At 36.1% G+C, this 13,223-nt stretch overlaps 1 protein-coding gene across 1 annotated transcript in view; it reads left to right on the top strand.

Annotated features, from left to right (window-relative positions):
- Positions 1-13,223, top strand: part of GPR158 (G protein-coupled receptor 158) — a 302,373-nt gene that overhangs the window by 266,968 nt on the left and 22,182 nt on the right. Inside the window, exon 7 of the mRNA XM_027559934.1 lies at positions 9,667-9,905. Coding sequence (XP_027415735.1) covers positions 9,667-9,905 — 239 coding nt within the window. The remainder of the gene's footprint in view (positions 1-9,666; positions 9,906-13,223) is intronic.

Raw genomic sequence — 13,223 nt, 5'->3', positions numbered from 1 at the left:
GGGAGTGACTGACTGAGCCAGCTTTCTGTTCCCCATCCTTAGTGCTGCATCTTGCCCATGTTATATGCATTCACACATTTGTTAAGTGAATGAATGGGCGGATGGTTATAATGAATGGAGCTGCAGGGATGTCTCTAGTAGATATCTCTTATAGGCAAGCAACACATGGTCCTCAAGAAAGGGCTTCAAAGATTTTATATTAATAGTAACATGATTGAGAGCAAAGACATAAATCTTTACAAATCCAAATTTGAATTTCAGTTCTGCCATTAATTATTTATACAGCCAAGAGTAAAAGACTTTAACATCTGAGAATCACTTCTCACCCCGCCTGTAGAGTTGTTGTACATCTTAAACATGGTAGAAATATATGTAAATATGTCATGTAGGGGGTTCTGGTTGCAAACCACAGACACTGACTATAGCTAAATTAAGCAAAAAGGGAATTCATTGAAACGATATGGGGAAGGCCACAGACTGAAGAGAAAGCTGAGGATCCAGGTTTGGGCAGACCCGACCCAAGGTAGCTTGAGGGATAAAGGTAGCCTGAGCTAAGGAATAACATCCCTTGAATGCCATATTCTCATTTTCATAAGAACTTCATTTTTTATTTCAAATTTTTAAAAAGTAAATCTCACCTCTCTAAGGCTGAAAATTCCAAGACAATTATCAGTACTGATAAATAAAATGATTATTCTAGTCTCTTGAGAATAGGATAAACAGGAAAGACCTGAGTTCTTGTTTTATTTCAGCCATTCCCCTCAGGGCTTAGTAAAATTTTTGAACATTTCTTTTTCTGTATCCTGATCTCTTACTGATCAATGGTAGTGTTTACAGAATTCCAGTAGCTCCGAAAACTTGAAGAAAATATGAAAAAGGAATAGGATCTCATCTGTCACTGGAAATGATACTATTATCCTGGAACTTAAGGATCTCATCACTTTTATTAAATTTCCCCCTTTTGCTTTAGGGGTCTCTTCCCACATTTGAGAGCCATACAGACAAAGACTACCATGCCAATGCAAAGGAAAGTCACAAGTCTTTTATTTCTTAATAGTGCAGTACAGAAGTGGAGCAAGTTAGAGGAGGGAAGTGAAAGTGGTCCACTCCTTCAGGGAGGAGTTGTTTTATCACTGACATTGTTTAGAATCACCACCATAAGGTGGTGATAAAAAGCAGAACAACTTTGACTTATTATTATTGCCTAAAAGTCTATACAGAAATTGTTACCTGCACCCAGGACAGACATTCCCACCACCCCACCTCACTGGCAGGCTGTTCATGCAATGCACTTTATTTGAACCTGAAACTGTTTCTTTTCAGAAAAAGAAAGGAGAAAGGGACAGATTTTATCTGTCTCTAGGCTCAGGAAAGCCAAGTATATGTTCAAAAGGAAAAATGAGGAACTATTTTAAATGAAAGGGAATGGAGAGAGATTAAGAAACTCAATGCCAGAAGAACATTTTCCTATTCCCTACAATATGGTTTCTGAAAACAAATTGCCTTTTCCTTTTTCTAAGGCTAATCAAGAAAAAACAAAACTTTTTTTGTTTGTAGTATATATAAAACGAGCATTTAAGCAAGCTGCAAGAAAACCTTCTTCTGGCTCTGACATGGAGATTTTAATTTCATGCATTATTCAGGACTACCCATTCTGGATCAGTACAGTTCATAGCAGTTTTCTCTACTATGCTCATTAGCACCAAATATGTACGCTTTGTGGGAAAGGATAGATAGATAGCTACTTTTGTTTCCTATCAAACATTTTTACTGAAGTGTAGTTGATTTAGAGTGTTGTTTTCATTTCTGCTGTACAGGAAAGTGATTCAGTTATACATCTACGCATTCTTTTTTATATTCTTCTCCATTATGGTTTATCACAGGATGTTGAATATAGTTCTCTGTGCTATACAGTGGGACCTTGTTGTTTTGTCCATTCCATATATATAGCTTATGTCTGCAAAACCCAACCTCCCACTCCGTCCCTTCCCCCAGTAAGTTTTGAAAAGTGGCTGGAAGATATTTATTTATTTCAGGTTTTCTTACAAGGAAACTTTAAATTTTTTAAAGTGCAAAAGGAAGAAAATCTTTTTATACATTTCCCCAGTGACTGATGATGTTGAGTTTATTTTTGGGTGTTTATTGGTCATTTATTTATCTCTTTAGAAATATGTCAATTTTTTAATTGGGCTTTTGCATTTTGGTGTTGTATGAGTTTTTATAAATTCTAGATCTGAGGCTCTTATCAGATAAATTATTTGAAAATATTTTCTCCAAATCTGTGGATTTTCTTTTTTTACTTTCTTGATAGTGTGCTTTGGTTCACGTATTTTTCTTTTTTATTTCTATGAAGCTCAGTTTATCTGTTTTTTTCTTTTGTACATATGCCTTGGTATGATATTTAAGAAACCATTGCCTAATCTCAGATCAGAAAGATCTATACTTCTGGTTCCTTCTAAGCATTTTATAGTTTTAGTTCTTACATTTGAGTCTTTGATTCATTTGGAATTAATTTTTGTATATTATGTGAGATAGAGGTCTAAATTAATTCTTTTGCACTTGGGTATATACTTGTCCTTAGGACCATTTGTTAAAAAGATTTCTTTTTTTTTTTTGGTGGCACTGAGCAGCTTGTGGGATCTAGTTCAATCCAGGGATTGAACCCAGGATCATGGCAGTGAAAACACCAAGTCCTAACCTCTGGACAGCCAGAGAGCTTCCTTTTTTATATTTTTGTTTTTAAAGATTATTTTTTCCTTTATTGAATAATATTGGCAGTGTTGTCAAAAAACCAGTTGACTGAAGATATAGAGATTTATTTCTGGATGATCAGTTTTATTCTGTTGTTCTATATGTCTATCATTATGCTTGAATCACACTGTTTTGTTAAATTGACTTAAACCTGTAGATCAATTTAGGGAATATTGCCATCTTAGCAGTATTAGATCTTCCAGCCCATGAACACACTTTCCATCTCTTTAGATCTTTTACAATTTCTTTCAATGATGTTGTATAGATTACATCTTTTACCTTCTTGGTTAAATTTACTCCTAGGTGTTTTTTGATGCTACAGTAAATGGAACTCTTTAGTCAGTTTCATTTTCAAGTTGCTCATTGCTTATACATAAAAATAAAACGGATTTTTAAATGTTGAACTTACATCTTACAACTTTGCTGAATTTGGTGTTTAGTTCAGATTATGTGTGTGTATGTGTTCTTTAGAGTTTTCTATATATGAGATTGTGTCATCTACTAATAGATGCAGCTTTACTCTTCCCATCCCAACCTGGATTCATTTTATTTCTTTTTTTTCTTGACAAATTACTCATACTAGAACTTCTGGTACAATGATGAATAGAAGTGGTGAAAACAGACATTTTTGCCTTTTTACTGAGAGCAGAAGAAATAATCTGCAGATTCCTTCTAGCTCTATCAAATATTTGACTTGTAACAGTCTTATAACTCTTTCTTCTCCCTTATCCTATCTACTTACAATCAGGTCAAAAGAAAGGAAGGTTACTATGAGATAAAGCAGGTAATTGGAATTGATAAAATTACCTATATTGGGGAAGCTGAGTTGTGGGTTTCCTTCTTATAATAGCAGTAACTTAAAATAGTCACCACAGTCTTACTGAACTTCATGTCTCATAAATGTTAAAGTCTATTTTTGCCCAGGTGATACTGATCCTTTTAAATATATCCAGTGATTAAAAAGTAGCGTGTGTTACTTCTGAAAATGAAATTTTGAGAAATAGATGAAAAGCTTGATAAACATGAGGGCTTATGACCACTTAAAGCAAACTGAGAAGTAGTGACTTCAGCCTTTTTTGTGTTATTTACTATCAAGGCTCTTTTGCCAAGAATTGAGTGGCTTTATATTTATAAAAGAAAATAATCACCTCCTATCTTTCATCAGAAACATTTATTTTCTGGAATTTCTAAGAAAGCAGTAAAATTAATAGAAATTCAAATCTAATGGAGAACTTTAAGACTTTAGGATTATTCCAATTAAGTTAGTAGAAGCCTGTATGGCTTGATTATGTACATATTCATTTCCTTGTAGTAAACAAAAAAGATGTGGTTGAATCAGAAATGCAAATATTCTGAAAATGGAAAACTTTCTGATACTAGAGGTTTTAAATTTTGTTGTCAGCGTAACAAAAACTCAAAATTGTATCTGACAGGTTAGAGCAGTCAGCCCATTGGAAAGACAGGTGCACCAGACTTAAGCCTTTGGGGAAAAAATTATTTAGAGCAGCAGCTCTCAAACTATAGCCTTCATCAGAATTTATTTAAACGGCTTGTTAAAATACAGGTTTCTGGGCCATACCCCCAGTTTTTCTGACATAGTAGATCTGGAGGGGACCCAAGAATTTGCATTTTTAAGAAGTTTTGGGATGATGTTAATGCTACTGGTTTGGGAACCTCTGGCCTAGAGCAAGTGGCATCTCAATTGAACCTTAAAGGAATATGTACGAATTGGCTAAATTAGGTGTTTGTATTGATGAGGGGAGAGGGAGGGGCAGTACAGGAAAAGGAGGGCAAAGGTTCAGATAGAGGACACCGCATGTTGTTCAGAGACCTGGAGGAAGGCAAGAACGGTGAGCGATGAGCCTGCTGAAGCAAGGAGGGACCAATTTTTAAAGGCCTTTTACCATCCTAAGGTAGCTGGATTTGGGTGGAGAAGCGCAGGACTGTAAACAGGAGAGAAACAGGATCAGAAGTGCAGTTAGGAACGTCGTTGTGGCTTTAACGTACAGTGTGGCCTGATGGTGGAAGAGAACAGTAAGGATACTGGTTAGGAAGCTACTAGAGGAAATAGGTTGATGACCAGGAGCTGTACAGTGGCAGTGAAAATGGAGAAAAATTGAAAGATATTCCAGGTGTTTAAGAGGTAAAAATTAAATTATTTTAAAAATATTTTTTTATGGCTGTGGCAGTTCTTAGTTGTGGCACATGGACTCTTCATTGCCATGCACTCAGTTCAGTTCAGTTCAGTTCAGTCGCTCAGTCGTGTCCGACTCTTTGCGACCCCATAAATCACAGCACACCAGGCCTGCCTGTCCATCACCAACTCCCGGAGTTCACTCAGACTCATGTCCATCGAGTTAGTGATGCCATCCAGCCATCTCATCTTCTGTCGTCCCCTTCTCCTTCTGCCCCCAATCCCTCCCAGCATCAGAGTCTTTTCCAATGAGTCAACTCTTCGCATGAGGTGGCCAAAGTACTGGAGTTTCAGCTTCAGCATCATTCCTTCCAAAGAAATCCCAGGACTGATCTCCTTCAGAATGGACTGGTTGGATCTCCTTGCAGTCCAAGGGACTCTCAAGAGTCTTCTCCAACACCACAGTTCAAAAGCATGAATTCTTTGGCGCTCAGCTTTCTTCACAGTCTAACTCTCACATCCACACGTGACCACTGGAAAAACCATAGCCTTGACTAGACAGACCTTTGTTGGCAAAGTAATGTCTCTGCTTTTGAATATGCTATCTAGGTTGGTTATAACTTTCCTTCCAAGGAGTAAGTGTCTTTTAAATTTCATGGCTGCAGTCACCATCTGCAGTGATTCTGGAGCCCAGAAAAATAAAGTCTGACACTGTTTCCACTATTTCCCTATCTATTTCCCATGAAGTGGTGGGACCGGATGCCATGATTTTCGTTTTCTGAATGTTGAGCTTTAAGCCAACTTTTTCACTCTCCACTTTCACTTTCATCAAGAGGCTTTTGAGTTCCTCTTCACTTTCTGCCATAAGGGTGGTGTCATCTGCATATCTGAGGTTATTGATATTTCTCCCGGCAATCTTGATTCCATTTTGTGTTTCTTCCAGTCCAGCGTTTGAAGAAGATAATCATATAACCTAAATATAAGCCCTTATAGTAATTTTATGAGCTCAGACAATAAGTGTGTGGAAAGTGAAAAAGTAGAGGTAGACATATGCTGCTGCTGCTGCTGCTAAGTCACTTCAGTCGTGTCCGACTCTGTGCAACCCTATAGATGGCAGCCCACCAGGCTCCCCCATCCCTGGGATTCTCCAGGCAAGAACACTGGAGTGGGTTGCCATTTCCTTCTCCAATGCATGAAAGTGAAAAGTAGAAGTGAAGTCGCTCAGTTGTGTCCGACTCTTAGCGACCCCATGGACTGCAGCCTTCCAGGCTCCTCCGTCTATGGGATTTTCCAGGCAAGAGTACAGGAGTGGGGTGCCATTGCCTTCTCCAAGAGGTAGACATATAGTGACAGCCAATTCCTGGATTGCCATAGTTTTTTATCATTTCAACATGATTTCTTTATTTATTATGTACGTAAATTCTTATTTATGAATTTATCTACTATTAATGAGAACTGAATATATACTTTAAATATGCCATTTTGTATTAAATTTTGGAGATTTTTTTGTAGTCCTTGTATATATTACTGTGTTCATTGAGAATAGTGAAACCTTCTCAACAGATGATAGCTTAATCTATGAAAAAATAGTCGGAGAAGTAATCTGTGTAAGTTTAATGGTTGCACTTTTTCTACAGCTGTATTTCATATAAGTGCATGTCTAAGGATTTCACTTTTAGAACTTGGTTTCTAGGCAGTGAACCCATGTAGACTAACAAGAGCTAATTTTTTTTAAAGATGTAGCAGAATTTTCTCATTTTATTTTAAGGCAATCCTAGAAAAATGCATCTTATTCCATTTTACAAAAACCAATATCCTGAAATGCTTAGACTGCAGTGCAGAGTTATGTTACTGTATTTTCTAGTGTTTGAAAGTCAGTAAAATCGATAACAGGAGGCTCATGAGGGCTGGGCTTTGGTTTTTCCCTCTCTGGAAATGAGATGTGGGGACCTGACAATCTTGAATTCTCAGACTCTATGATAAATACCCATGGAAAACATGAAAATGTCTGATAATTTGGAAGCTGGTTTCTTGACTAAAAGATTACTCTACTGGGATCATATAGACTGCCTCTGCAAAAAACAAGCTCATCTGGTTAAGAAGTAGTATATTTTAAAGATAGTTATTTTAAAAATTCACTCTTTGCTCTCTTTGAGCAAATATGTGAAAATCTTCAAGTAACAGAAAAATTAATGACTTTCCACATCTAAGCCATAGAAAGAAAGTATAAATCATAACTCTTTTTCTCTGAAGCAGTGGTTCTCAACCCAGTGAAAACCCCTCGAAGTAACTTGAAAAATCCCTAGGAGTTCCTCTGGGTTAAGGAAAACTTCTACTCTTGCCAAACCTTTCCACCCACTGTCCCTCAAAGACAACATTCCTCAAAGACTTTGTTATGTTTTTCCCTTCAGTTAGAATATCCTCTTATATCTTTTCTACTTTCCTCCATTTCTGTCAATTGATATCCGTCAAGGCCCAGACCAACTACTACCTCCCCTCTTTATCTAACTTTAAATGTAGTAGAATCTATAAAATACTGAAGCACTGTGAAATTGTTAGTTTCACACCTGAGACTAATATCACAAATCAACTATACTTCAAAAAAAAGGATTAACAGTGGGTTTAATTTGGGAACAAGTACAAGTGATTCTTAACAAGGCAGCACTTCAACTCCCTGGAGCAGAAGTGTTTGATGCCTATAGAGGGAGGCAATGCGTTCGCTACCAGTGCTCGTGTGTTTCACCCAGGGAATGGAGAATAACTGCTAATCTGGTGAACTACAGCTCTTCCTTGATTTACAGTAGAATTATATCCAGATAAATCCATTGTAGATTGAGAGTATCGTTAAGTTGTGAGCGCATCTAACATACCTAACATCATAGTTTAACCCAGTCTACCTTAACTGTGCTCAGAACACTTACAGTAGCCTCCACTTCGGCAACATCATCTAACGCAAGGTCTGTTTTATAATAAAATGTTGAATATCTCATATCATTTATTGAATACTGTACTGAAAGTGAAAAGCATAATGATTGAATGAGTACAGAATGGTTGTAAGTGGATCAGTTGTTTAACCTTGTGATCCCGTGGCTGTCTGGGAGCTGAGGCATCAGGAGAGAGTATTGTACCACGTACCATTAGCCCAGTTAAAGATCGAAATTCAGGTTCAAAGTACAGTTTCTACTGAATGCTTATCAATTTGTGCCATCATAAAATCAAAATATCACTAAGTCGAAGTGTTTAAAATTGGGGACTGTCTATAGTTAAACAATGAGTAAAGTGATCTTTTGTATTCTTATTTTATACTAAAACCTTTCTGATGTTGTTCCACATTAAAATTGAGGATAAGTATTTTATTCAGAATTAATTCACACTGTGTGTTAGCTGAAGGACAATGGAGTTAAAGATATGGGTTAAAGTGAAAGTTGCTCAGTCATGTCCGATTCTTTGTGACCCCCGGTGCTATAGCCCGCCAGGCTCCTCTGTCCATGAATTCCCCAGGCAAGAATACTGGAGTGGGTTGCCATTTCCTTCTCCAGGGGATCTTCCCAATGACCCAGGGATCAAACCCAGGTCTTCTGCATTGCAGACAGACTCTTTACTGTCAGAGCCACCAGAAAACCCAGAAATATGGATAGGGGGAGGATAAATATGAACATGCTAGAAAATAACTTTCTTTACTGGATATAAGGGGGAAGAGCTATCAAAGCCCTGCATTGAGAGAAAAGATAGTAAAAAACATCTAGATTATTTCAGGTGTGTAAGTTTCATTTCTGGATTTATAATGATTTTTATGAATAATTCATAGGAACATTTCATTTAATATGTTGAAAGAATGAGATGGAAGAGGAAGCAGAAAAGCTGAAAAGATGCATTTATTTAGAAATTGATTATGGATACCCTTATAGTACCATAAACCATTATGGTAGTTTATGTCAAGTCACAACTTTGTGACCTAAAATATCAGAATGAGAGTAGGGAGTTAAAATCAGCTAAGAATATTCTGGAGATGATATTAAAGAAAGGATAGCTGGAAAGATCCCTATAGTAAGGTTGAATTTTGTCTTCACATCATTTTCAGAGATGAAACAGTTCTTAGATACGATGTAATCCAGTAGTTCTCAACCCTGGCTATGCATTTGAGTCATATATACACCAAAAAAATGAATGTAGTTCTTGTAGGTCATATCCCAATCTTCTTCTTTAATGCAATAGTCTTATTGAGGGGTATTTAAATAGTCCTCTTATTGCTTTTGTTTTTGTACTCATAATTATTTTTCATTATGTGATACAATGATGACAAAGGGAGGCTACAAAAAATTATTTTCAAAAAATACCTTTTATAACATTCTACTATAAAGAATAACTCATTTAAGGAAATTTTTGACTTAGTATAATGTAAAATCCAACTACCAACTTTCAGGACTATCTTTTGATCCCTTAGAAACCCAGTTTGAGCAGTGTTTCCCTATGGATCTTTCTAAGGTCCTGAGAATTTTCCTTGAAATATTAAGACATCCTCAAAAGAATTCCATCCTACACAAATCTATTGACTCACTGACCTCTAACACAGGATATTTGTTCTGCTATTGGAAGATAAAATAGAAAGAAATTCAGTAATGATAACAAGTGACACTTTTTTTTTTTTTTTTTTTAGTGTTAAAATTCTGCCTAAGTAAGTTTGGGTAGATTTAGATTTCACCAAGAAAAACCAGATATTTTAGAGTTTTACTTCCTGGATGTTAGGTTTGCCTTCACATTTTGATGTCTTGCTCTCCCAGGGTTTTGAAGGTGTTTCTTTCACGAACAGCCCAGAGGATTCCATACATGACTGGTGGACGTGTCATGAGGATGCTGGCGGTAATACTCCTGGTAGTGTTCTGGTTTCTCGTTGGCTGGACATCATCTGTTTGCCAGAATTTGGAGAGGCACATTTCACTCATTGGCCAAGGGCGAACGTCAGATCACCTCATCTTCAGTATGTGCCTCGTTGAGCGCTGGGATTACATGACAGCAGCCGGTACGTGGTCACTCGGTTTGTGCGGTTGTCTTCTGTTTGCCCACTAGCATGACAACGGACTTCCTCAGAAGCCTTGCCAAACCCTTTCACAAACTCTAGAGGAATTTTACCCATTTGGTTTTGGTAAAACAATATTATGAAACGGACAATAATGATATGTGGAACGCAAACTTTTTCTGGGAGTTCCCGTTATTTTTCAGAGGTGTGCAGCTTTGTTCAGAAAATGCCCTTCTTTGTGCAAGAAGGAGAAACACAGTAAGTAAAGGCAGCTTCTTTATACACAGACTTTCTGTTTTCCATCCTATCAGTGTGTCCCCATTTGGCTAACAGTATCGATTGTTTTGACTTATTTATTTTGGGAGAAAAAAGGAAATGTGCTGGTATTTTTAATATTGTTTGAGTCCTGTGATATATCAGACTTGGTCTCTATAGAGTGCTCTGAACAAAATTTCTAATTTATCTTTCCTCTAAAGATAATTTATTGGGAATCCTCTGGCGTTCTGGTATTACACAAACACAGAACCTTGCTACTTGTGGGGAGTAAGTTATGTGACTGAGAAACTGGAGAACTTAGAAGAAGCCCATGATGAGCTGGGCCAAAAGCACAGATTATTTTTCTGGTACCTCAGTTTTTTGGAAAATGAGAAAGAGAAAATTCCATAGGAATTTTTCTGTTGTTAAATATTGGGCTATTTTTAAACTAAGCCTGCAAAGATACAAAAACATTTTATTATTTTGTTGTCATTCCCCTCAGTCAACCAGGGACAAATCTTAACTTTATTTGGCAGATGTCAAAAATAAAAACATGAATTTAATTCCCATTATCTATCTCCTGCATATTGGCAGTTGTTTGTGGAATGTTCACATTTAGTATTTTGCTGGAAGCTCATAAAATGTGTACATTGTTTACAATTTGAATGGAATAATATTTTTCTGAGAGGGTATTTTAGGATTCATATAAGCCTGGTATCTGTAGTAATAAAGCAATGTGGGTACATAAAGGGAATGGTTATAGCACTATAATAATATATAAAGTTAGTCATCATTATTTTGATCAATAGCAATGAAAATATCTGTAGTTCCATATCAGTAGATATCAATATCAGTATTAGAAGATAAAGCATGGGTAGGAAGCAGTTCTGATTCTGACTTTCATCTGAATATGAAAATTAAACAAATTGTGTAGATATAAAATTTCTACTTAATAGAAACCTGTAACATTAATTTACATTCTTCAACCCAAGTTGACCAAACTAAGAAAAATCGTTTCCCAATATTACTATGAAAAAAAGCATATTACATTTCTTTTATGTTTTACAAAGAATACGATATTCAAAATACATAATGAGGCATCATTAGGTTGGCAATGAAGAAGCAGAATGAAGCCCAAGAATTTGCTCTGTATCAGGTTCCCAGGTGATGCTTCTGCTTTTGGGTGTGAGACCACACTTTGAGAAGTACTGCTGTATGTCCTTCTCGATTCTAATGATGCCAACTCCAAAATCCCTGAATTTGGGTTGTCTGTGTGGGGCGGGTGTGGGTGTGTGTCTTCTAAAAGCAACCTAGATTGAATTTACTGATTCATCACACCACTTTCTGATTCTCCAAATTCCTTTAACAGATTTTCAAGACTCACAGTAAACTTAAGCAGCATTGTTAATCCAGCATTATTTACAATGTATTTTAACATTACCCTCTTTTCCAGTTAGGCATTTCCTTCCTGTTTCACACAGTTCCTACCCACCTCCACCACTCTCCCTATCAAAGGAAATGTTCTTTCTACCTCTTTGTAATATTCTAAATATTACCCATGCCTCAAAGAACTTCTCTTTTATAAAGATTCTCCTAGGTTCTAGTCCAAATGGTTGTCTTCCTTCATTGAACTACCACTGTACCAAGAGACTTTACCACCTAATTTTGCTTTCGATTCTCACTTATCTTTATAACCCAATAGTAAACTACCTGATGAGAGGAATAAGTCTCTTATATATTTTATATGTACCATAAGGTCTTCAGTACTAGAGACATTATAGGTATTTAGTGGATCTTGTTTATTATAGAAAATTCTTATATATAAAGAAAGTTTATGTAAAATGAACTACAGGTTACTGTCAGTTCTGTATTCATATTTATTTCTACATAGAGATCACAAATGTGACCTTCTTTAGGGTGCAAAATACTTTAAAGTAAAAGACTAATGATAAGGTATAGAGATCAAGAGGTAAGAGGAAGTTAAATGTTTGGTGATAATATTTTTACCTTTTAGTGATTATTTTTGTCCTACTGAATAATTTACTGAACTACTCATAAACTACTGAAACACCTTAGTTTCAAAATTACACTTTTCTTGCAGTGACACAGTTCTCTGAAGAAAAGACACGTGATTTAACAACAGGAACAAATATTTTAAATTAAGACTATCTTGAAAACTCAAGAGACATGTGGTTGCTGTAAAATTCTTTTTCCACACTACCCTACAGTGGTTGCATTTATTTCTCTTTTGGCATGTAGCATTAGATATTCTGTATTTAACCCCTCTTAATGTTTGCTAATGTGTGCCTCTTTGCAGTTCTCTTTATATATTTCTATAAATAGCATGTTTACCATTAGATTTTTTTATATCCAAGCTGTTATTCAAGAATAAATTAATGTATCTTCATTCTGCCAGAAAGAAGCATGTACTGAAAGCTAAATTATTCCCCATTTCCTAAGCAGAAATAATTCTGTGCAGGGAAAGGATGGAGATAGGCTTTACCTTGAAGCTGTTGTGAGAAATCTGTGTCAAGAAGCTGTGTATATTTATATTAGTGTCAGGAGTCAATTAAAAAAAAAAAGTGGTGTTAATATATTGATAAACATGGATCAGTTTTACCTGTCTGAAACTATCCGTTTTTTTTTTTTTTTTAATACAAATTAAAGAATCATTTGAGCGTGATTCTAGTTTTTCCACTGAAGTAGAACTCTAGTTAGAAATATGAGTCATAAATTTAAGGAATGGGTCCTTCCTACTTCTTGCTCACTCCAGAACTGCCCATGTAGGTGATTTTCCTACCACAGGTGTTTCAGAGGAGGAATCAGGTATAGAAAACTACTGGGAAGAAACCTGATTCTTCTCTTGGCTTGTATATTTTAAACACAAAGCAGACAATGTGTTCAGTAATTCAATTAGTTGTACGCCAGTGTTTAGAAGAGACTGAGAAGAATACAGTAACACCTACTGAGTTATATAGGGAAATTCTAGAATAGCTATTGTTTCTCAGGATTTAAATACTTAATTCTCCTAGAAGATTAGGCTATATTGTGACAGGTGAAATATGG

The sequence above is a fragment of the Bos indicus x Bos taurus genome, chromosome 13, assembly GCF_003369695.1.
Source record: "Bos indicus x Bos taurus breed Angus x Brahman F1 hybrid chromosome 13, Bos_hybrid_MaternalHap_v2.0, whole genome shotgun sequence".
Taxonomy (NCBI): Eukaryota; Metazoa; Chordata; class Mammalia; order Artiodactyla; family Bovidae; genus Bos; species Bos indicus x Bos taurus.
This window is presented reverse-complemented; position numbering and strand designations above follow the sequence as displayed.